The sequence below is a fragment of the Lissotriton vulgaris genome, chromosome 12 (assembly GCF_964263255.1).
Source record: "Lissotriton vulgaris chromosome 12, aLisVul1.2, whole genome shotgun sequence".
In the NCBI taxonomy this organism is placed as follows: domain Eukaryota; kingdom Metazoa; phylum Chordata; class Amphibia; order Caudata; family Salamandridae; genus Lissotriton; species Lissotriton vulgaris.
The window spans coordinates 441,256,723-441,281,293 of NC_141700.1; the positions used below are offsets into that span (position 1 = coordinate 441,256,723).

The following is a 24,571-nucleotide window of genomic DNA, read 5'->3' on the forward strand; positions in this document are numbered from 1 at the left end:
CTTATTGCATGTCTTTGCGTGTGGCCATTTTCCTAAGTAACTGTTGTGGTGCCACTATATGAATTTGTTCTCCTAGTTACTTCTTTGTGGTAACCATACCGAGACCACGGCCATTAGTCTCAAGCTTTAGGCAGAGTGCTCTTTCACCCACTCTAGATACCTCCATGTCCGGGTGATGCCTCTTTTCTAAGTCGAGTATTGGTGCACATTTTTGTTGCCCATAATGTTAGTGATGATCTTTCTTTCATGATTCTGGTTCACAATAGTTTATTTTCTATGCTACACTGATGTAGCTTTAGGCTGCGTGCTTCACTTCAAATCATTCGCGAAAGTGACTCCGGGTATATCCACACTGCACAATCTCCGATACGTGGCCTAGTTGTTCAGATGTTTCGTGACTATTTTGTCACTTCCGGGCGGCCCGCATAGTCTCACTACCCTACGACAGAGCCGCCAGGACGCAATGAATTCTCATTCTCCCAAGTAAGATTTCAGACTGACTGGAGTAACTTAATTTAGCAATGTCATTGTGTTGGGCGTCAATGACATTTTGTGCCGCACATTTATAACGCATGGTATTGTAACTCTTTTTGTGTCCTATCTGTAGATGGAGTAGATAGACACATACTTGTGTCTAAGGTATACGAGCACATCACCTTCCGTTTTGAACTTTGTAAGTGGCTATGTGTCCCCTGTTTTTGACGATTAGTGTGACTTTCTCTTTTAGGAATTAACTCTACCCTGACGACCGCCCTTCTCTTTCCCCTGTATTTCTAACCCTAGGTAAACTACACTAGTTTTCAACCTGTGACCATACTGGCAGCATTTATTTACATTCACACGAAACAAAGGTGAGAGAATTTGTGACCTGGGTTTTATTCACTTTGGTTTTTGGACCAGACTCATGTTGTAGTGGTCTCTTCTTTTGACACATGAATCTGAACGCTGCTCAATACTCTTTTCCTTTATATTGACTCAATCTCTTCAATTATGTAATTAAACCTAGCACAGTGGTGCTGGGTTGGAAATATCACCAGCATTACGGTGAGACATTCTTTTGTGAATTTGATATCGGTACCTCTGTTGCCCTTGCTTTGTCCATTCCTCTTTTGGCCCCTTCCCTATCTTCTTCCAATTTTGGTCCACAGATTACACAAATCGGTGACTCATCCAACATTCCTTTGATTTATTACTATTCCCTTTTCTCATTTACTCATGAAATGTGGTTACAGCTCTTCCCCCCCCTATTACTTTCAGTCACCAAGCTACACCACCACCACGTTCCAACAGTGCAACTTGTACTCTACCGGTTTGGAAATATTACTGGTATAGGGGTAAGAACACGCTCAGGCCTTTTACCTCCAGTCATTCCTATTTCCCTTTTGTATTACCGCCTGGATCTGTTACGTCTAGTAATACCGCCCAACCTGTCTTTTCCTTGTCACCATACAGACTACCCTGAGTTTTGGTATTACCAAACAGGTACTTATGGGAAAATCATTCTTTTTTTGCTTTTCCTATTGGATTAATCACTGTCCACCTGTTTCACCTTTCGTCCCCCTTTTTCTCTTCAGCCTTTTAGACGTTATTATGGGTGCTTGACATCCCTTAGCTATAGCCACGGCGGTTTCTTTTGGTGTGTGTGTATTTTAACATTATGAATGATATTTTAGCAATTTTCTCCATATCCGAGTAGTAAAATACATCGGGCTTTTCCCCATCACACTGTTATTGTGATTTTTTCTGCGTCTTGGTTTCCACAAGTGATGGGGTGACTTAATAAATAACACAGTGGGAAGGACATGTGTTCTCCAGTCATTTGTCACTCTGTAGCTTTTCTTAAGACAATTTTTGCATAATTCCCTGCTCTGAAGAGTCGGGCAACTACCTGTTTACCTTATAAAACACATGTCAGCTGGCTGCGCTATACAACTTGTATTAAAGAACCAAAGACATCTACAAAGAATACTATTCCAATTTGTTCTAACTAACGCTTATACGTCATGTTGTAATAATGTATGTGTGCACAGGAAATAGGTACAACTGAATGAAATCAATGTGGAGTCTTATGAATGGACCCTCTGCTTTTCTAATCTTTCCAGGACAAACTACTGTTTTCCTGCCTGGTTTCATTTGTTAACTAATTAAGCATCTCTGGCAAAGACTCTCAGCTATGTTCCTGAACCTTACGTTAAATCAATCCTGTCTAAACAGTCTTATCATTGCATTTCTACTTATGTGTGTGTCTCCATGGTACGTTCTAGCCATGGATGCAAGCATACAGTCAGGTAAAACGGGTCTTCCATCTAGGTAAACTATACACCATCATCAGTTCTTCTCTGATACCCTTTTTTCCCAATCTTCCTTTGCTTTGGGCTGTGCTACATTTTGTAAATCTCGCACTTCCTCCCATGTTCTTACACCCCCTAGAAGCAAAGTTGGCTGCTGATTCCGCATCCATCAATTTTCTTATTTACTGCTATTTTGTATTTAGCACAATGTTGGGCAACTTGGTCAGCATAACGATTAGCAGCGGTCACTTTGTTGTTTCCAGATTGGTGAGCCGCATATTTGACCACATCCACTTTTTCTGGTAATTGAATTGCTTCAATTCATTCTTTTACAAAATGTCAATTTTTAATAGGGGTTCCTGAAGAAATCATGAAATCCCTTTGCATCCAGTGTTGGCCAAAGTCATGCACAACCCCGTAACTATACTGACTTTCCAATTTTTCCCAATGTTGCAAGCTTTGATTAAGGCTACCAATTCGGCTATTTGTGCAGACTTGACTCCTGGCAAATAGGATGCTTCGACTATTCCAGCCAATGTTCACACAGCGTATGCTACACTCAAACCTCCTTCCTCATGACGCTTGCACGAGCCATCTACAAACAGCTCATGTTCTGGATTCTTTAGAGGTTCTTCTTGTATATCTGGGTGTGGTTTAGCACTGTATTGAGTGAGGTCGATACACTCATGTTCTACGTCATTTTTTACTTCTTCAAAGTGTGAATCAGGTAACAGAGTTGCAGGATTCAAATCAGTACATCTGACTATCGTCACATTTTCTGCAATTAGAATAACTCACTCATACTTAGTCAGCCGACTAGGATTTAGGTATTGTGTGTGAGTTTGCGTTAGCAAAATCACAACTACATGTGGGATATACACTGTTACAGGGTGTCCCATTACAATAGATTCACTTTGTTCAAGACTCATGCACATTGCAGCTACAGATTTTAAGCACCCTGGTAATGCAGATGCCACTGGGTTCAAAGTTGCAGAGAAATATGCCATGGGACATTGTATCAGACCATGTGTCTGCATTAGGACTGAGAGAGCACAATTGACTCTTGCATCACAGAATAATGCAAATTCTTTAGAATAATCTGACATCCCTAATGCCGGTGCTTTGCACAGACAGTTGCGTAATTTCACAAAAGCGTTCATGCTTTCATCATCCCATTCAACTGGATATTTTGCTCTTTTCTTCTTTAATTGGATCAATGGTTTTGCTAGCACTGCAAATCCCACAATCCACTGCCTGCAATATCCTACAACTCCGAAAAATATCCTGCTTTCTTTCTGTGTCTGGTGCCATTTCATATTTCTGATTATTTTGATTCATTCTGTTGTTACTCTTCTGACCCCTCTTTCTATTTGGTGATCCAAATATTTAACTGAAGTGGTACAAAATTGCAATTTCTCAGGTGACACTTAACAACCACCTTTAGCCAAGTGATTCAGTAATGCAATTGAATCAACAATACAGTCATTTCGAGTTTCAGACGTGACTAACAAGTCGACGATGTACTGGACCAAGACAGATTGTTTGGGCAGCACCAAAGATTCAAGATATTTTTTAAAAATCAGATTAAAGATCGATGGACTTTTTGTGTACCCTTGAGGAACACGATTCCAAACATAAACATGTTCATCAAATTTACATGAAAATAAGAACTGACTGTCTGAATGCAATGAAATGGAGAATAAGGTATGGCACAAATCAATAACAGTTAAACATTCTGCACTCCATGGTATCTGATATAAAATCTCTTCTGGGTTCGGTACTATTGGACAACATGGTACAACAATTTTATTTATTTTCCTTAAAACTTGGACCACCCTATATTTGTCGTTTGGCTTCTTTATGCCAATTATAGGTGAATTACAAGGACTGCTCATTATCTCTTTTAATATGCCTTGTTCAACCAAACATTCAATTTCTACTGCAACACCTGCTTTTATTTCAGGGCTCATTTTGTATTGTCGAATATTTGGGTAAACTGCACCTTTGTTTACAGTCACCTTTACCGGATCTACATTTGCCATTAAACCTACTTCTTTTCCGGTAAAATCCTGGACTTCAGGATTTACAGTATTTTGGATTTCTTCTGGTAACTCATTCAAGGTCATCCTTTTAGTTGTGTCATTTACAGCAGTTCCCTCTCTGGCTAACATGATTTTGTACACTCCATCTTTGTCAGGAGTCTGAATTGCGACACCATCCGGTGTGGAAAAAATTGTGCAATTCCTTTTGCACAATAAATCTCTTCCTAACAGGTTTACAGGACTTGAGTCACAGACGACAAATTGATGCATTTCTTTAAAGTTGCTGATACATACCTCCATTGGTTCGGTAATAGGGGTCCTAATCTGTTTATTAGAAACGCCCACTACTTGGATCGCTTCTCCCGAGAGGGGTAGGTTTGGGACATCTGCTGTTCTCACAGTAGAAGGGGTAGCACCAGTGTCTACCAAGAAGGTGATGTCATTCCCTTCAACCTTACCTTCAATGTAGGGTCCTGACTGATCTACCGGTAAGGATGCACCAAGTATGCATGCCTTTTCCCCCCTCTCAGGCACCGTCATAAATCTCCCTCATCAAAAAAGGGTCCTGTAAAAGAAACTGTGGAGTTACCAAGTTTTTCTTACCACTTCCCTCCCGGAATCCGGTGTCCACAATGTACGTGGCTTGACTCACAAAATATGGCATGGGGCAGGTGGCAATTGATTCTATATTACCTGTTGTGGCTATTTGGACATTATTCTGTATAAGTTTACACTCGTTTTTTCAATGCCCCAATTTACCGCATCCGTGACAGGGAAAATTTTTCTTAACCTCTTGTTTGCTCATTTTCCCTATAGGTTTGGCCCCACTTCTCTCACTTTGATTATTTGCCTGTTGACTCAACTGAAAATTCTGCTGTTCTGCTAATTTAACTTGAGCCCACATTACTTTTTCTTCAAATTTCTTTAGCCTGTTATCAATTTCATCCCCATAGTATTTTGCATACTTGAGGATTTCATCTATAGGTTTAGCCTGCCAGCATAACTTATGCTCTTTAATCATTTCGGATATTTCTGGTTTTAGTCCGGACACAAAACGATATATAAAATGTATCCTATCCTTATTATCAATGTTTTCTAATTTACCGTACTGTTTAAATACCTGCAAAAGGCGTTCATAGTTTGCATGTACAGATTCATCTTTATTGTGGGTGGTATTGTCTATTTTTGTCCAATCTGTTTTTTTTGGCGGAACTTTTCCCTTCAAATAAGTTATTACCTGATGATTATTTCTCATCACATCATCTGATGGGGCTCCTGTCTTTGCATCTCTTGGGTACTCGTCATTAGGCCAATCTACTGAAATCTTACATTCAGTCCATAAGTCAGCAGGATCAACTATATCGAATAACCCATCTAAATCTTTCAACAATACTTTCAAAACATTCACAAACATTTCAAATTGTCTCTACCATTCTACTGGTTTCTCTCTAAGCTTTGGGAAGTTATTTGTGAATGATAAAATATCCTGTAGGGACCATGGGACATGTTCATAACCTCCTCCTGGAACTTCAACCTTTTCTGTTTCTTTCATTAAATATTCAGAAGTCGTTCGATTTGCCTGTGCTTCCTCCTTTTTTTTTGTCCACCTTGTTTTCCATCTGTCTAATTCTCCCCATTTTTGCAATAATGAAAATAATTATTTTATCTTCAATTTTCTTCTTGACACATTCATATTCTCTAAATCTTTGTCGGAAAATTCTGCCCTATATGGTTTTTGCAATACATTTGATTTGCCTATATCAATTCAACTTTCAGAAGCCAAATTCATGAAATATTTTTGTATTTCGAGTGATGCTTTTACATAGGAATAACAAATCTTCTTCGGTAAAAGAATTCAATCTCTCTAGCCCTGCATTTCCACCTACCATTTCTCCCAATTCTACCCTTAATTTGAAAATGTCTAATACTTCTGGCTGTGATTTTGACTTCCCTATATCTCGTGTCCATCTTTCTATTTCTTCTGGGGTTACTACAGTGGCATTCTTCGTTCCTGTGGATGTTTCAATCTGTACCTCTATTGAGCCTCCAGCATTAACTCTTCTGAATGAATCATTTATTTGCTCTCTTATGGGGAAATCCATTAAGGAAATTACTGACTCACACTTGCCTGTTCATCAATAATTATGTTTGTTTTCTGGGTTGTGTGATTGGAGTAGTCAGAACGGGAGTTTTAGGACTATTTTGTTTGTCTCCCTATAAAGGAACAACTAGGCCTATAGTCACTGGGATCATTAGAGCGTCAGGACTTGTATTCAATTGGGTTATTTTCTGAATTAACTCACTTCTATGTTTATTTATTGCTTCTCTTTCTTTTTCTTGCAACACTTTTTCTATAGTAGTTTCATGTACAATCTGTGGAACCAATGGTTTTTTAAAGACTGGAGCACTAGGAGTAATTCTATTTGTATCTTCCTGATAAGGTGGAGGATTTTTCTTTAACAGGTCTTCAAGATAATCCTCTTCTAAATCTCCATTACCAATCATTAAATGCTTTGTTTTCTCAGTACATTTATGTCCTGAGGGTTCTTCTGTGGTAAACACAGGATATAATCCTTCCACTATCATGGACTGTCTCCATTGTTTCATCTGCTTATCTCGAGTCTCTCGTTGAAATCTAGGATAAAATGTACTTAAGTTTCTTTCACATCGAGATCTGTCTCGCTCAAAAGCCTCAGTCTCCAACTCTTCTAAAGCTTCATACTTTGTTAATCTAGGTCTGGGTTCTAATTCGTTTATACGAGTTCTCAAATTGTGAAAAATTCTTCCATTAAATGTTCCATACTCTGGGAATGCTAATATTCCATCATCTTTTGTGTATTCTAACCAATTTTCTAACCATACACAAGTGTGGTAACCTCTTTCTATCATCATGTATGATGCAGGCGTTTTTGGAGGTGGAATAATACCTTTTCTTGTTTTAACAGGTTTATCCTTTTTAAAATAATTCTTAATTTTCTGCATTAAGGACATTTTTGTTTTCTCCGTTCCTGATGTTTGGCCTTCCTCTAATGTACGGTTCGGTTTTTAAAAAAATATTTTTAGTTTATTGTTTTTTTGCAAGGAAATACAGCAGTAAAAAATACATAAATGAGAAGATATCCACATTAAATACAAACAATATACACAATTTATACAATTCAAATGATATGAATAAATCCATTCAGCAATAGGTGCCCAAATTTTCTCCCCCAAAGCTCTTCTTTTGACCCCCTTTAACTTATAAATAGCAGACTCGATATTATACATAGACAATAATTTTTCACGCCAAGTAAAGAATGAAGGGGGATCTGGACTGATCCATTCCTCAGTAATACAGGACCTGGCTGCCGCCATACATATAAATAAGAAATAAGATATTGGCTTTAATCTAGAATGGATATACTCGATACCCAATAACACCAGCTCAATAGTTACAGTAATCTCACATTTAAGAACGACAGAAAGAAAGCTTTCAATTTGTTGAAAAAACGCCCTAAGTTTGGGGCAGGAAAAAAACATATGTAATTCATCAGCTTCAAAAAACCCACAGCTGCAATTCGTTACAGTAGTCGTACTCCACTTAGCGACTTTACTTGGAGTATAATAAAGGTTATGAATACACATAAAATGCTGAGATTTCATCATCCCTGTAATCAAACAGTCTGAAGCAAATTTAATAGAAAGCAAAATATCAATATCAGGGATGCCTTATTTATTAGCCCATTTCAACAGGCATTGTCCCAGATCATCCCCACATTCTTGAATCAAACTTAGATAAAGAGCTCCTATACGAGGCTTTTTCTGCAAAAGTTCTAATAAAGGAATTTTCATCATTCTAACTGATGTGGTAGATAGATAACTGTAAAAAACTTCGAAATTGAAGAAATTTAAAAAAATTGTTTCTTGCCAAAGAGAAGTTGTTCTCTAATTCCTGAAATGAAGCAATTTGGCCATTAAGGAATAAGTCTCCCAAATATCGTAATCCTTTCTGCTACCACCTATACATCGTTAAATCACAGAAAATGGCTGGTGAAAGACCTGACGATGTTAAAGGAGTATAGAAGTTTAATTTAGATAGAGCTAAATGCTTTCGAAACTTTTTGCCAGACTCCAAAGGCTGCCTTCAATGTCTTATACTTTGTTTTTTTGTGGTAACTGGGCTCAACAACCTTAAGAAATCTACCCTTCACTTTCTCGCCCATAATCATTTCATATATCGATGGGGTTTGACAAATCGGTACGGTTCGTGAGCAAAACCTATATATCTTCTTTCTGGACAAGTCCCTATTATAGTTGGAGCAGGGCTCCACATATATTCACCACTATCTATTAACACTGAAAATCCTATTTTTGCAATTTAATCAACTGTTTACTTTTAGAAATGCTTCTCCTATTCCAGCACGTTTCTTATTTTAATGACCAATCAACAGTTGGTTTACAGAACTCACTAACCAATGCTTGCGCAGCTTTTCTGTGACGAGAGTTTCACTTTCTATACTCACCCCTCCTTTACAATATTACCTCAGCTACAATCCCGCTGTCGCAACCAATCCCAGCGCGGCTCTCAGTGACGTCTCCTTTGCAAGGTAATACAACAGCTCAATTTCTTTTAATTTTTAATTACAAATTTCATTCATTAACATGAAAACATTCACTACTGTGCCTGATTGACTAAAGTTCAAAGGAAAGAGAATTCTTTTACAACATGTAACCCTTTTCCGTTTACCCTTCACACACTACGAGTAAAACCTCTTCTGTGTACTCTTCACACAAGCAAAAAGAACTTGCTACTCCTTCAGACTTACCCTTTCTAGGTGATATAAGACCAAAGTTTCACCAGAGAACTCCTTTGCTATCAATCCCTCTCACTTTTATACAAGAAAATAATACCTAACTAGTGCTTCAAGTTTTACCTAACTATCTGCACTTACTTCATCAAGGCCAGTAACCTTACTGCAGTGTGGCTTCCATTTACCAACCGCTATTCAATATCCCCGGGGATTTCTAGACAACATGTAACAATACACACAGGTTTTGGTTAATACAGAAAATCAATTTTTAAAAAATCAATACACAACTAACTACTTATCTTAACTAAAACCAAACCATAGCTCTGCTACCAAAGAAATACTGATATTGTGAGATTAACAGACAGGATATTTTCTCTAATACCATACTCACCTGGGCCCATAAACATACACACTTTGAACCAGTAATCTAATTTCTCCTGCCTATCAGTGATTTTGTATGTTACAACCGAACACCATAACTTACTAATTCCTTGACACTTAACTTATTTTAATCACTTAGGTGATTGATTCTGGCTTTTAGAATAGGTAGGATAACAATTCACCTTTTCATAAAATAACCACAGACTCGGGGAAGTTTTAAAACCTATGCAATAATGTGAGTCAAGTACCAGTTCATACTTATAAGCAATTTCTCAAGAATAAAAACAATGATCAAAGCAAGAATCATTAGAGACTTAGTTAAACTCCTAGACATTGGTACCCCGGAAAGGTGAAAAAGGTAAACGGTACAAGGACATACCACAAAGATTTATATTTACCTAGATTGGTGCAAGGACCAACCCCTGGCCAAGGGCTGGAAAGAAAGAGCTTCTGACTAATCAGGAGCCAACAGGTCAGGACAGGTGCAAGACAGGACAGGTAACCTTCGCTAAGTGAAACGCTAGCGTCACACCCCTCTCTGCAGCTACTCTCGTTCCCTTCTCTAGGACAGGGTCTTCTCCTTCAGCAAAACTCCTGATTCTTCTTTCAGATTGCTCGACCAGCCCTCTGAGGTCTGCGGCATCCATAATTCTTCTTCAGCATATGTAGGGTCGGTGACAGGTCTGTGACAAGCCGGACAATCTAACTGACTAAGCCTACCTTAGTTATACCATTTCCAGGGACATATACCAACCCCCAGTGTTGCAAATTTGTGTATTCCCTTTATTTGATTGGTCAGAAATACGGGGAGAGGTCATCACACTATACCAGTATGAAGTCATTATCCTTACTTCAATTTAACTAGATTCCCGCACATAATTGTATTTCCCATGTCTTTTATTCCACCCAGCAACATTTATTTCATTCAATATTCAATGTTTAACAAATTTGCAGTTCTTCTTCCCCTCTTCGGGTCACGGGGTGAGTTTCCCATGCACATCGCAGGTAAGACGGGACTTGGCTGCCTTTCAATGACAGAGCAGCAAGGTTTTCAGTGTTTAAATGCGCATACGCACCAATTTCAAGATGGAGATTTGCGGCACCCTTCAGCCCAAATTGAGCTATTAATAAAGTTTAAAAAAAGCACAATAGAATACAAAATTAAATGAATGCACTGTATACCACTTATTTCTACACTAACCCCATTACTTCATTTTAGCTATAGCATTAATGATTAGCAAGACACACAAGGTTTTAGCTTAAGCGAAAACATGTGCATTAGCATGTGAGGTTTGAAGCAGCCTGGTTAGGCACTACTTCGCAGCTGCAAAGAATTCCCACCAAAAGCGAAAGACTTCATACTACGTAGATGCAGTAGACACATGCAGAGAAGTATTCCCGCGTTTACGGCGGCCATTTTAGGACACTCGGGTTACTGTTTAGTAAAACACATATGCAAGCTTCTCCTACGTAAAATAAATGTGTGGTGCAATTATTATTACTTGCAAAACATGTTGGTTAATTTGTTACGTGTTATTTCGAGAGGATTGAATCCAAGCAAGCAAGCAAGTTTCTTTGCGTATGAAACCTTGCTCCATCATCGGTCAGAACCCACATTGGCTATTTAAATGGTTGCATTTGTCAAAAATTACAGTATAACTGTTTCTTGCTTAAGCTGATTTTCATTAAGGAAAACAAGGAGTATGCATTTGATTAAATTCACTGGAACGCATTCATCAAACGTGGCACGCAGATAACCCCAGCAGACAGCAGTTGTCAGGATTCGGGTCTGGGGAACCCCGGCACAGTGAAGCAAGCAATGATAGGGACCAGTGGTAAATTAAGCAGGCAGGTAGCCCTTAGAGAAGGCCAGTGACATAAAAGAGCATGTAGAGACTAATGCTGTCAAGGATTGTAGAAGAGAATGTAGGCACCGACAGATAGTGACAGGTAAGGTTTGCCAGAGACATCTAGTGACAGGGATGCACTGATATCACAAGAGCACAAGAGCAGATAGGGAAGCAGCACAGTTAGTGATGGGCTAAAAGGGTTGCAAACATTTTATCCATTTTGGAAAAATGAAAAGCTGAGTTAGACAACCAAGCTTCCATGTCTAAAAACAATGGCAATAAGATGATTTTCTTTTTATTGATTGTTTGTTTTTCCCACTTATCAGTATGTGCTCTGCCTGAAATGTAATGTTGCCCTGAGGGGTTTGGCATATTTGGCTGCTCTTAAATGGAGCCAGTCGAGAGTGTGAGAATTGAGAAGAAGGATACTGACACTTAGCACAATTGTCTCAAACATTTGTTTTTTCATATAATCCCAGACTTTTCATTAAACGTAATTTATGAAATATTTCAGAATATGACAGACACCCTATGATGAATTAGGACAAAAGATAAGTAGGTGCAACTACAATACAAGCAGACACTAGGGGTCTTATTACATGTTGAACTGCAGTGGCTGGTTGCAAAACATGCATGATAAATGTAGGTTACTAGGCTGTCACACTGTGCTCCTGCTATGCAATTACAAGTTAAAAAAAACTGTGAAATGGGATAACTGTATGGGACCAGATTTACCAATCGGGAAACCACACAGAGGGGCTTATTTACAAGCATCTTGCGCCACCTTTGCTCACTTTTTCTCATTTAAAAAGTGATGCACCGGCGGCGCAAGGGGCTTATAAATAAGCCCCAGGATTCATAATCGCATGCTGTCTCAGTCAAATCCCAAAACAAAGTTTTGGGCAGAATTACTGCCTGGTATGGCTGGGGTGGTATACCAACACCTGGGAAAACTGGTTTTGGAACACTGGCCCACTCAGAATCAGGTGGAGTGTAATATGATGTGGTAATTCCGCCCTGGCCAGGAGTCATAATCCGGGCCAGTGACAAATTAAGGTTGCAAACAAACTAGTAAATTAAGTAGGTCTGATGGCATGATCTGACATATACTTGCTAACTTAGAGGAGTGGAAGCATGAGACATGTCCTATCTAGTCCACAAAAAGTCTGAAGAGCAGTAGAGGATACAAATTAGGTCTTAAAAGTTGCTAAAGCAAAGAAGGTTCTTGGAGTGAACAGATCTAATGAACAATGACCTTGAGTTTGAGAAACATTTTTGTACAGGAGCTAGGAGAGCAAGAGGTAAATTAAGCTCCATGTGGTGAGGGACACACACAAAGTGTGGTTCTCAGGTTTCTTGCCAGGCTCCCATTTCCAGTGTCCTTATTGTTTCATACAAAATCATTTGGATATTGTGTTTTTTATGAGTCTTATCCCATGTTTGTGACAGTACACGCATTAAGTCATGTGTTGGATCACTTGTACCGCAATGACCATAGTCGTAAATAAATTAAAAGCAAAATATTGTCTTCGCTGTCCATAAACATGGCAAAAAATGTAATTCAGAAAATACACTACTTACTGTCGTCATCATTTGTTACTTTTGTATTAATGGCCAGTATGCGTGCAAGATGCTTTAACACGACGATCCTCACCCACCGGGGAACAGAGCGGTATTCAGACTGTTGTAGCAGGTATGATATGAAAATAGCATCAACGATGCTGGTTATCATGACAATTAGACACACCATACAAAAAACATCTGGAAAGAAGAACAACAGAAAACACAACTCTTTTAGTGTACTGTATCAGTCTGTAATAACCTTTTTATGTAGTTCTTCATACCTCTGCCATTTCTAAGATCTGTAAATATCAGATGTTACTTACTATTACCTACTCATAGTATTTATATCACCACTTTGTTGAAGAAACAAATGGTCAACTCCTTGAGTTATCCCTCCAGCTCTGTACATTTTTCTGATCACAGCAGCACTTTGTAAATGCCCATTGTAAAATATTCTCCACACTTGGACGAGTGTCTTGTCTGGACTGCTCATCAAATGGGGTTACCCACTGTTGGACCTTCCCGCCTGTCAGGCAGAGTTCCACTTGCCAAAAAACCTTTGTGTTGCTAACTAGAGAGTCCAGGAAGGCAGACGGAGCAAGATGGACTTTATTGACCGTCGGAGTCTGCGTGATGATATACCTATTCTAAGCGTGGGACAAGAACATTGAGTTATTAGCACACATTTGCAGGCAATGGCCAAAAAATAGGATTAGTGCTGAGATCTGATAATAAGGTGATCAGCTTAAAGATTTCTTGAGCGTGGACATTATGGTGTACAGGTGTGTTGGAGGTCTAATATAGGTTTTGAACAGGAAGGGTACCCTTTCAGTACAAAATCATAAGGTTAGGCAATTTCTTAACACTTTGCACATTGGATGTGTGCTGTACAGTGCAGAACACATGCTATGAGTTAAATGTTTGGCAAAAGCAGAACATTTCTCAGACTTTAGGAACTTTTAGGAACGGCCGACACTAATAACGGCCGAGTCCATAGAGTACGAATGCTGTGACAAACAAAGAGTGGTTCCGCGTCACGGCTAATTTGATTGGAAAAACACAAACTTTCAATATAGAGAGCGCATGATCCTGATGAGAATTCCATACTAAAGCGCGAGTTCGAAACGCGTAGACCCTTGAGATTTTGAGCCATAAGATTATTGAGAATGATTTTCGAATTATTGTGATTTGTGTTAAAACATATGATCTATGGCATTTTTGTGAATATTGTATTGTAAAATGTAAATAATGGTGATGTGTGTGTGTATGTGAGAATGAGTATGACTGAGAGCTGTAGCTACTGTGAGTTTGTTTATTGAATGGGCAGAGGGGGGTGTTTTATAAATGAATCAATGATAATAATGATATGTTGTTTTGGATATGTCTTTTGAAATACGAAAATTGGTGAAAAATAACCAAAATGACAAAAAACTGAAATGAAAATAAAAAAAGTGATTTAGTCATACAATAAATGGTGTTCACACATAATGTTCGAATCAGTTTCAGTTTCAGTTTTTTAACGTCTTTATTTCGAAGTTTTCTTCATAAAAGACAAGCAAGTAAAATATATACAATAGTACAACACATAAGTACAGGTCTTAAAAATACAATACAGACAATCACATATCCGTTTAAAAAAGTCAATTAAATAACGTGGAAAGACGTTTTTTCCAGTTAATAAGAATATAAAAGTTCATTCAATTGGACATAAATTTTAGTATATCTCATTTATCATTTATCACCTTGTAAACACCTGGCTCTGATGGTCCAAGCCCATCCAAGATATTTTGCCATACCTATGGCCAACCATTCTGCTGTATTGAATCTTAGAATTAACAGCGCCTCTTCACACACTCGTGTGTTGACCCTTCTGCATATTGGTTTTAGCCATTTCCGCCGCGGTGCGCAATATGCTGGGCAAGCAAAAAGAAAATGTCCCAAAGATTCACTTTGCTCACTACACCAGGGTCAGTACAAAGACGGTATGTTATGCCACTTATTTGTAAATTCCCTTAATGGCAACGTCCCAACTCGAAATTGATGATACAGTTTCCTATCAGTACTTTTTGTAATGGTGTCCCAGTAGGTCTCAATGTGCGGAACCACTTTGTGGATCAGGAATGTACCTGTCAAATTAGGTTTCTGTGAGAGCAAGACCAGGTCTTCTTTTACTGTGGCCCAGAATAAAAGTTTAAATTCTTTTTTCAACGGGAAAATATAATTTCCCGGCTCTATCCACTGCATGTGAAGACCCATTCTAAAAAAGTGTAGTCTTTATTGATTTGAACCAGGATATATTCCCTCCCGCTTGTATCGATCTCACATCCAGAATCTCATTGGCAAACATGGATAATTCCGGAGTGGTAATTAAACAAAGAGAATCCTACTTCCAGTGTACACCACAGGGTGGGGGACACTCAGTGTTGTGTAAAATACCCCTCACACACCAACAGGCCCCTTGGTGTCATGCTTCATCATCGGGGTCTTCGCACCCCGCTAAAGGGATGCGGCACGCTGCGACCTGCGACTACGCGGGAGCGTTAACAAGGTTGACTATGTGTGGTGTGTGTCAAGTGCAAGTGAGGGGATATATGTGAGTGAAGGGTGTGGTGAAAAATTAAAAAGTACCTGGCTAGTGGGTGGTGTGAAAAAACTTTATTCAGAACCCCTAGCTCGTGCTATTAAAAAGGTGTGCAAAAAAGCGAGGTCAGTTGTCTTAATTAGGGACAAAACCTCTGGTGTGCGTCGACATGTTTCGGAACTGGTGTTCCTTCTTCAGGACGGGGCACAACTTCCCAACCCTACTCACGTATTTCTATATGAAAGTGTTATCTACAAAAATTTATTATTTAAAAAGTGATAACGATTTCCCGGAGGCTAACAATGTGCCTACAGCGGTATTTTTCAGTTCATGCAATTGCATGCCCTGTAAAAAGAAAAACCAAATGAGTTTGGTTATCACACAGGATTGGCTCAAACAGGTGCAGTCACCAGGAGCCCCAAACAGTTAAATAAACCTGTAAAAAAAGGGGGGAAAAACATAACACACAACATAGAGAACACATTTATAGTTTTTGTATTTGTTCTGTAAGACATACTCGTAATCACTGTTGTGAATAGCATCATGAGCATATCTTGAACATCAAGGTAGGTAGGTGGATCCACAATCTGCGAGGGTAAAGAGTGGATTTCAGTGTTTTTACTCTTTTTACTCACAGTTCAACTCCACGCTAAAAACGGGGTATCTGGGAGTTGTTTTCCTGTAATATACTCACGAAATCCGCCTGAATTGGCCTCCTTCTACCACCCTGTGCTGCTCCGCTGTCAATGCGTTAGCTAGCAACACAGTGGTATATATTGGTTATTCAGGTGTTGTTGGATTGGTTAATTGGCGGACATAGGCAGCAGACCATATATGGGACATCCGTGTCACAGCCTATAGTGAGCATGTTCACGGTCTAAATGTTACATGCATTGGCCATGCCTCATCTCATTGGTTGATTACCGGGATATTTTACAGACCAAATAAGGAGTATCCGCGTTGCTGCCTATCGTGCGTCCGGACACGGGTTTCCCCATGACGCGTGTCTTTTGCTGGGCATGCCCGGTTGATGAGTGTTCCGTTTCAGACATGCGCATGCGCATATCGCATTTGTCCCGTTTTGTTTGTTTACCGCGCTTGCGCAGTTGTTTGTTTACCGCGCTCGCGCAGTTAGACGGATCGTCATTCTGCCTTCAAAACATCTTTCCAGTTTACCGCATGCCTCTGTTTTGTAAAATTGGTTATTCAATCGCCGGGGGTTTCTTTTGGCAATGGCAAGATAAAGTCAGAGAAAAGTTCATTGGCATAATTTATGACACAGTAGATTCATACATTTCTGAGGGACATTGTAAGGTTCATTTTGTGATTCCATTGTTTATTCTCCATGAGGAGAAAAGCACCCAGTTGATCTACGTTTGTTAGTCCCTTCTATTCATGAGACAGACAAAAGAGCCCTCTTTGTGTGTCATATATTTCTATTATTATCCAATAACTTGGCTCCATGGAATATCGTCATTGAGACCTATGACGTGGGTTCCCAAACGAAACACCCATCGTTGTTCCTTTTGAAACAAGCCTGTTTCTGATGGCAAACGTTCAATTACTGTCCAGCGTAGGTCATTTATGCAGTGTTGGTGTTCCAAAAAATGTGATGCCATCTTTGTAGTTGTCTTTTTACAGCGTATATTGCTTTTATGTTCACCTATCCTCACCTTTACAGGGCGGGTGGTCATACCTATGTATTCTAGGCCGCATGGGCATGTTATCATGTAGACCACGTTCTTAGTTTTGCAATTGGAGAATTGACGTTGCTCCCATGACATGCCATTCCTAAAGGTTAGGGTTTTGCTTTTCTGGGTTTGGTGGCAACAACTACAGTCACCACAAGGGAAGTGTCCTTGGACCCCAGTCACATTCTGTCTGCCAGGGGGGTTTTGTCGTGGTCTAGTATGTACCAACATGTCTTTAATGTTTCTGCCCCTTCGGAGTGCATACATTGGTTTTTCAAAATTTAGGTCTCCACAATTTAGTATTCCCCAATGTTTGTTTATAACTTTTGATACCTGGTTCGATATGGATGTGTATGTTGTAACACAAATTGGTCTTTTGCTTGCTCCCTTGTCTTGTGGATTATCCTCTAGGAGTGCCTCCCTGTGGTTGTTCCTTGCACGTTTCATTGCCTTATCAATAGTTTTGACAGGGTATTGTCTCTGTATTAGTTTAGTTTTTAGATCCTTGGCCTGTGCATTGAATTTGTTCAGTTCTGTGCAGTTTCTTCTGAGGCGTAAGAACTGTCCATACGGCAGGTTCTCTCTCAAGTGTCTTGGATGGAAACTGTCGTATCGTAGTAGACAGTTCCTTGAGGTGGGTTTGAAATGGGTGGTACTCTTCAGCCTTCCATCCTCAGTGTATATATCCAAATCCAGAAAGACCATTGATGTGTTGGACATCATGCTTGTAAATTTCAGGTATTCATTCTGGTTGTTGAGCCAGGTTACGAAATTCGTGGCACTGTTTACATCCCCATTCCATATAATAAAGATATCATCTATGTACCGTTTCCAGGTGTTAATCTGGGAATGGTACAGATTGTCTTCATGTAAGATCTTGTGCTGTTCCAGGTGGTGAACGTATAGTCCAGCTAGACTTGGAGCAAAAGTACTGCCCATGCTCGTTCCATGGTTCTGTAGATACAAAGTCTCTTTATATTTGAAAAAATTGTCTTTTAAGGCCATGGTGATGCATTCCAGAACTAGGTTTCTTGGAGTCTGGTACTTCCATGTATTACTGAAGAGCACTTCCTCTATGATTTGTAAAGTCTCCTCGTGAGGCAGGCTAGTGTATAAGCTCTCCACGTCGAGGCTTAGTAGGAGCTGTGTGGATGGATCAAATTCTTTGTCTTCCAGTAGTTGTAACACCGCCTTTGTGTCTTTTAAATATGTGTTTGTTGATTGTACCATTGGTCGGAGGAAAGCATCAGAGAATTTGGACAGGGGCTCTAGAATTGACCCAATCCCGGAGACGATCGGTCTCCCAGGTGGATTGTTGATGTTTTTATGGATCTTCGGGATGCAGTAGAAGTATGGTATCCTCGGAGTGGGTTGTTGTAGGAAGTCAGCTTCCTTTTTGCTGAGCCAGTCATGGGCTAGACCTTCTTCTACCATGCCGCCAATTCGGATCCGAAGTCCTTCCGTTGGGTCTCTTTCCAGTACTTTGTAGTTCCGTTCATCCGCTAGTAAGCGTTGACACTCATTATCATATGCCTCAAGGGTTTGTAATACTATCGCTCCCCCTTTGTCTGCTGGTTTTATGACAAGCTCGCCATTGTTTGTTAGTTCTCTCAGGGCTTTTTGTTCTTCTCCACTTGTGTTATAAAAAACATTCTTTCCTTTCGTATTCAGTTGGTTGACCTCAGTGGTCACTGCCTTTTCGAAGTTCAGAATCTCTACAGGGATTGTGGAATCTGGTGGGGTGAAGGTTGACTTCAATTTTAAGCCCGTGTCTGTTTTCTCTTCTGGTAATGGTTTGTCTTTGAAAAAAGCTTGTAATTTCAGTTTTCGGAAAAAATCCTGTAACTCCATGTTGAGTTTAAAGATATCTGGTTTTTGTGTTGGTACAAACCCTAGGCCCTTGTTGAGAACATTCTTTTGTGTCGTTGTTAGTGTCATAGGTGTGAGATTCACAACTAGGTCCCTCTCTTGCTGGTTGACGGCTGGTTGGGTAGTGATCCGGTCATGCTCCGGGTGGTCCGGGCGTTGGGCTGTTCCTGGTCTTCCCAGGCTACAGTGTTGCCTTTCCGGTTTTTGCCTCGTGTGTTCTGGCGTGCCCCTAAAAAAGGTTGTTGTGGTCCTCCATATTGTTGTTGTTGACCGTAGTAGCCATCGCTGTATTCTTGATTCCATAGTGGTCCATAGTGGTCCAAACTGGAAAGGGTTGAATTGTGGTGGGCCCATGAACTGCGGGAATTGATTTGGTGGTTGATAACCACGCCATCCTCTTTGTCTGGGGAACTGCTGTCTCCTTTGTCTCCAGCCTCCTCTGCGTTGTCTATTTCCCCTATTGCCGCTTGAGTTTGAACCTGACGAGCCATTATCCGAAGTGTCGCTATCTGCGTCGCTGTAGGTGCTTTTGGAAACATAATCCACTTTAGTGTATGGATATGCATTTTCGGCGGTGAACTTCGCCACATCATTGGTTAGTTTATTAGTCTTACTCTGTTTTAGAGTGAACTCGAAATCCGTCATTTGTTGGTTCAGTTCCTCGAGTCTGGTTTTTAACTCTTCAGGTGAGATGTATGTTTTTAGTTGGACCTCTATTTTGTTTATTTCAATTTTGAGTTCCTGTGTAATCCTAGTAGCCGTCTTAATTATAAGTACTAACCAGTCTCTTGAGCAGTGCCATGAAATCAATGACCATTCTTTCTTAAAGATCAAACCATTTTGAAAAATGAGTGGCTCATTTTTGACAATCAGACCAGGTGGTGCCATTTTATTACGGAGGTACTGAGTCATAAACAAACCGTGTAGGGCTGCTTTTATCTGGTTGCGTCTCAGATTAATTAACTCGTTCCAATCATTGGTTTGTGGGCCTGTTTCTTGGTTGCACAGGCCTTCAAAAAGGTTGGTGTCGGATAAGATCTTGTCGATTTCGTCTTCAGCAAAAGTGAGGCCGTGTTCATCTTCCATTATAAGTGGACCGCTGGCTTCTTTTATTATACCTAGGTGTATGTGTCTCTATGTGTGTGATGATGTGAGTCTGGAGAAAAGCTCCCACAGCTCTGCGCTGCCTAAAGACTGAAATAACAACGGGGGGGAGGTAGAGTAAATAGATAGGATTCCTACTCCACAGGCACTGATAATTAAACAAAGAGAATCCTACTTCCAGTGTACACCACAGGGTGGGGGACACTCAGTGTTGTGTAAAATACCCCTCACACACCAACAGGCCCCTTGGTGTCATGCTTCATCATCGGGGTCTTCGCACCCCGCTAAAGGGATGCGGCACGCTGCGACGTGCGACTACGCGGGAGCGTTAACAAGGTTGACTATGTGTGGTGTGTGTCAAGTGCAAGTGAGGGGATATATGTGAGTGAAGGGTGTGGTGAAAAATTAAAAAGTACCTGGCTAGTGGGTGGTGTGAAAAAACTTTATTCAGAACCCCTAGCTGGTGCTATTAAAAAGGTGTGCAAAAAAGCGAGGTCAGTTGTCTTAATTAGGGACAAAACCTCTGGTGTGCGTCGACATGTTTCGGAACTGGTGTTCCTTCTTTAGGACGGGGCACAACTTCCCAACCCTACTCACGTATTTCTATATGAAAGTGTTATCTACAAAAATGTATTATTTAAAAAGTGATAACGATTTCCCGGAGGCTAACAATGTGCCTACAGCGGTATTTTTCAGTTCATGCAATTGCATGCCCTGTAAAAAGAAAAAACAAATGAGTTTGGTTATCACACAGGATTGGCTCAAACAGGTGCAGTCACCAGGAGCCCCAAACAGTTAAATAAACCTGTAAAAAAAGGGGGGACAAACATAACACACAACATAGAGAACACATTTATAGTTTTTGTATTTGTTCTGTAAGACATACTCGTAATCACTGTTGTGAATAGCATCATGAGACCAATTTGTGTTACAACATACACATCCATATCGAACCAGGTATCAAAAGTAATAAACAAACATTGGGGAATACTAAATTGTGGAGACCTAAATTTTGAAAAACCAATGTATGCACACCGAAGGGGCAGAAACATTAAAGACATGTTGGTACATACTAGACCACGACAAAACCCCCCTGGCAGACAGAATGTGACTGGGGTCCAAGGACACTTCCCTTGTGGTGACTGTAGTTGTTGCCACCAAACCCAGAAAAGCAAAACCCTAACCTTTAGGAATGGCACGTCATGGGAGCAACGTCAATTCTCCAATTGCAATACTAAGAACGTGGTCTATATGATAACATGCCCATGCAGCCTAGAATACATAGGTATGACCACCCGCCCTGTAAAGGTGAGGATAGGTGAACATAAAAGCAATATACGCTGTAAAAAGACAACTACAAAGATGGCATCACATTTTTTGGAACACCAACACTGCATAAATGACCTACGCTGGACAGTAATTGAACGTTTGCCATCAGAAACAGGCTTGTTTCAAAAGGAACAACGATGGGTGTTTCGTTTGGGAACCCACGTCATAGGTCTCAATGACGATATTCCATGGAGCCAAGTTATTGGATAATAATAGAAATATATGACACACAAAGAGGGCTCTTTTGTCTGTCTCATGAATAGAAGGGACTAACAAACGCAGATCAACTGGGTGCTTTTCTCCTCATGGAGAAGAAACAATGGAATCACAAAATGAACCTTACAATGTCCCTCAGAAATGTATGAATCTACTGTGTCATAAATGATGCCAATTAACTTTTCTCTGACTTTATCTTGCCATTGCCAAAAGAAACCCCCGGCGATTGAACAACCAATTTTACAAAACAGAGGCATGCGGTAAACTGGAAAGATGTTTTGAAGGCAGAATGACGGTCCGTCTAACTGCGCGAGCGCGGTAAACAAACAACTGCGCAAGCGCGGTAAACAAACAAAACGGGACAAATGCGATATGCGCATGCGCATGTCTGAAACGGAACACTCATCAACCGGGCATGCCCAGCAAAAGACACGCGTCATGGGGAAACCCGTGTCCGGATGCACGATAGGCAGCAACGTGGATACTCCTTATTTGGTCTGTAAAATATCCCGGTAATCAACCAATGAGATGAGGCATGGCCAATGCATGTAACATTTAAACCGTGAACATGCTCACGATAGGCTGTGACACGGATGTCCCATATATGGTCTGCTGCCTATGTCCGCCAATTAACCAATCCAACAACACCTGAATAACCAATATATACCACTGTGTTGCTATTTAACGCATTGACAGCGGAGCAGCACAGGGTGGTAGAAGGAGGCCAATTCAGGCGGATTTCGTGAGTATATTACAGGAAAACAACTCCCAGATACCCCGTTTTTAGCGTGGAGTTGAACTGTGAGTAAAAAGAGTAAAAACACTGAAATCCACTCTTTACCCTCGCAGATTGTGGATCCACCTACCTACCTTGATGTTCAAGATATGCTCATGATGCTATTCACAACAGTGATTACGAGTATGTCTTACAGAACAAATACAAAAACTATAAATGTGTTCTCTATGTTGTGTGTTATGTTTGTCCTCCCTTTTTTTACAGGTTTATTTAACTGTTTGGGGCTCCTGGTGACTGCACCTGTTTGAGCCAATCCTGTGTGATAACCAAACTCATTTGGTTTTTCTTTTTACAGGGCATGCAATTGCATGAACTGAAAAATACCGCTGTAGGCACATTGTTAGCCTCCGGGAAATCGTTATCACTTTTTAAATAATAAATTTTTGTAGATAACACTTTCATATAGAAATACGTGAGTAGGGTTGGGAAGTTGTGCCCCGTCCTGAAGAAGGAACACCAGTTCCGAAACATGTCGACGCACACCAGAGGTTTTGTCCCTAATTAAGACAACTGACCTCGCTTTTTTGCACACCTTTTTAATAGCACGAGCTAGGGGTTCTGAATAAAGTTTTTTCACACCACCCACTAGCCAGGTACTTTTTAATTTTTCACCACACCCTTCACTCACATATATCCCCTCACTTGCACTTGACACACACCACACATAGTCAACCTTGTTAACGCTCCCGCGTAGTCGCAGGTCGCAGCGTGCCGCATCCCTTTAGCGGGGTGCGAAGACCCCGATGATGAAGCATGACACCAAGGGGCCTGTTGGTGTGTGAGGGGTATTTTACACAACACTGAGTGTCCCCCACCCTGTGGTGTACACTGGAAGTAGGATTCTCTTTGTTTAATTATCAGTGCCTGTGGAGTAGGAATCCTATCTATTTACTCTACCTCCCACCCGTTGTTATTTCAGTAATTCCGGAGTGGACCAGATACGTCTCCATAAAGCAACCATCCTATATTGGGCATGATGTTTAATGGATTGACAGCCCATATCTAACGTAAGGGGAAGTGATGGTGTCGATAGCGGGAGACTTGCCAAACTACGAAGAAACTTATTCTGGATTTTATCCAGAGCAGCTAGATCTACATTTCCCCATAAATCTGAGCCATAGAGTATGGCAGAGCTAATTTTTGCATTATAGATTTTAAGCGCCGGCAAAACTCTTTTTGTCTGGGAACAACGATGTTCTTTCACAAGACACCCTGATAAACGGGCAAATTTTAGGCTGAGTGCCTCGATCTGTTCCTTCCAGCGTAGCCTGTAGTCTATTACTACCGCTAAGTACGTCATTACCTCTACTTGTTCCAAAATGGTCCCATTCATGGTTGCATGACCCCTCAATGGTTTGTTTTTGGTCAGAACCATAAATTTTGTCTTTGAAACGTTAATTTCGAGGTCATTTAGACTACAAAAGTCCACAAACTTATTTATTGCTGTCTGGAGACCCACTTGCGTTTTTGCCAAGAGTAAGGTATCATCGGCAAAAATTAAAACTGGAAATCTAGTCCCACCCAAGACTGGTGCATCTGTCAGTGTAGCTGAGAGAAACTGAACTACTTGGTTAATGAAGAGTAAGAACAGGGTTGGGCCAGAACACACCCCTGTCTCACTCCTCGAGTCACTGGGAAGGATTCTGTCACCTGACCCTGGCTGCCCCATCTTACTCTGGCAAAATTTTGTTCATGTAGCCTAATGGTAAACTCGAGAAGATCAGATGGTATTACCATTCTCCTTAGCGCTGCCCACATCTTTTCTCTCGGGACCAGGTCGAACGCAGATTTAAGATCCACAAACGCTGCGTATATTGTGACTCCACCTAAAAACACAGTCTTCCAATAGATCATAACAAATCTGAGCACTTGGTCGACTGTGCTTATATTAGCCCTAAAGCCAGCCAGCAGTGGGGACAGAATATTTTCTTCGGTTATCCAAGACTGCATTCTGCCCAACAACATTCTAGTGATTACCTTCTGCAGAGCGTCAATAAGGCTAATGGGGCGGTAATTTCCCGTATTAGTCTTGTCACCTTTTTTATACACAGGTAGTATCTCGGCCCCT

General features: G+C 40.5%; 1 protein-coding gene across 1 annotated transcript in view; it reads right to left on the reverse strand.

Annotated features, from left to right (window-relative positions):
• LOC147674141 (5-hydroxytryptamine receptor 3A-like) overlaps positions 1–24,571 on the reverse strand; it is an 874,588-nt gene that overhangs the window by 144,894 nt on the left and 705,123 nt on the right. Inside the window, exon 8 of the mRNA XM_086946471.1 lies at positions 12,936–13,115. Coding sequence (XP_086802597.1) covers positions 12,936–13,115 — 180 coding nt within the window. The remainder of the gene's footprint in view (positions 1–12,935; positions 13,116–24,571) is intronic.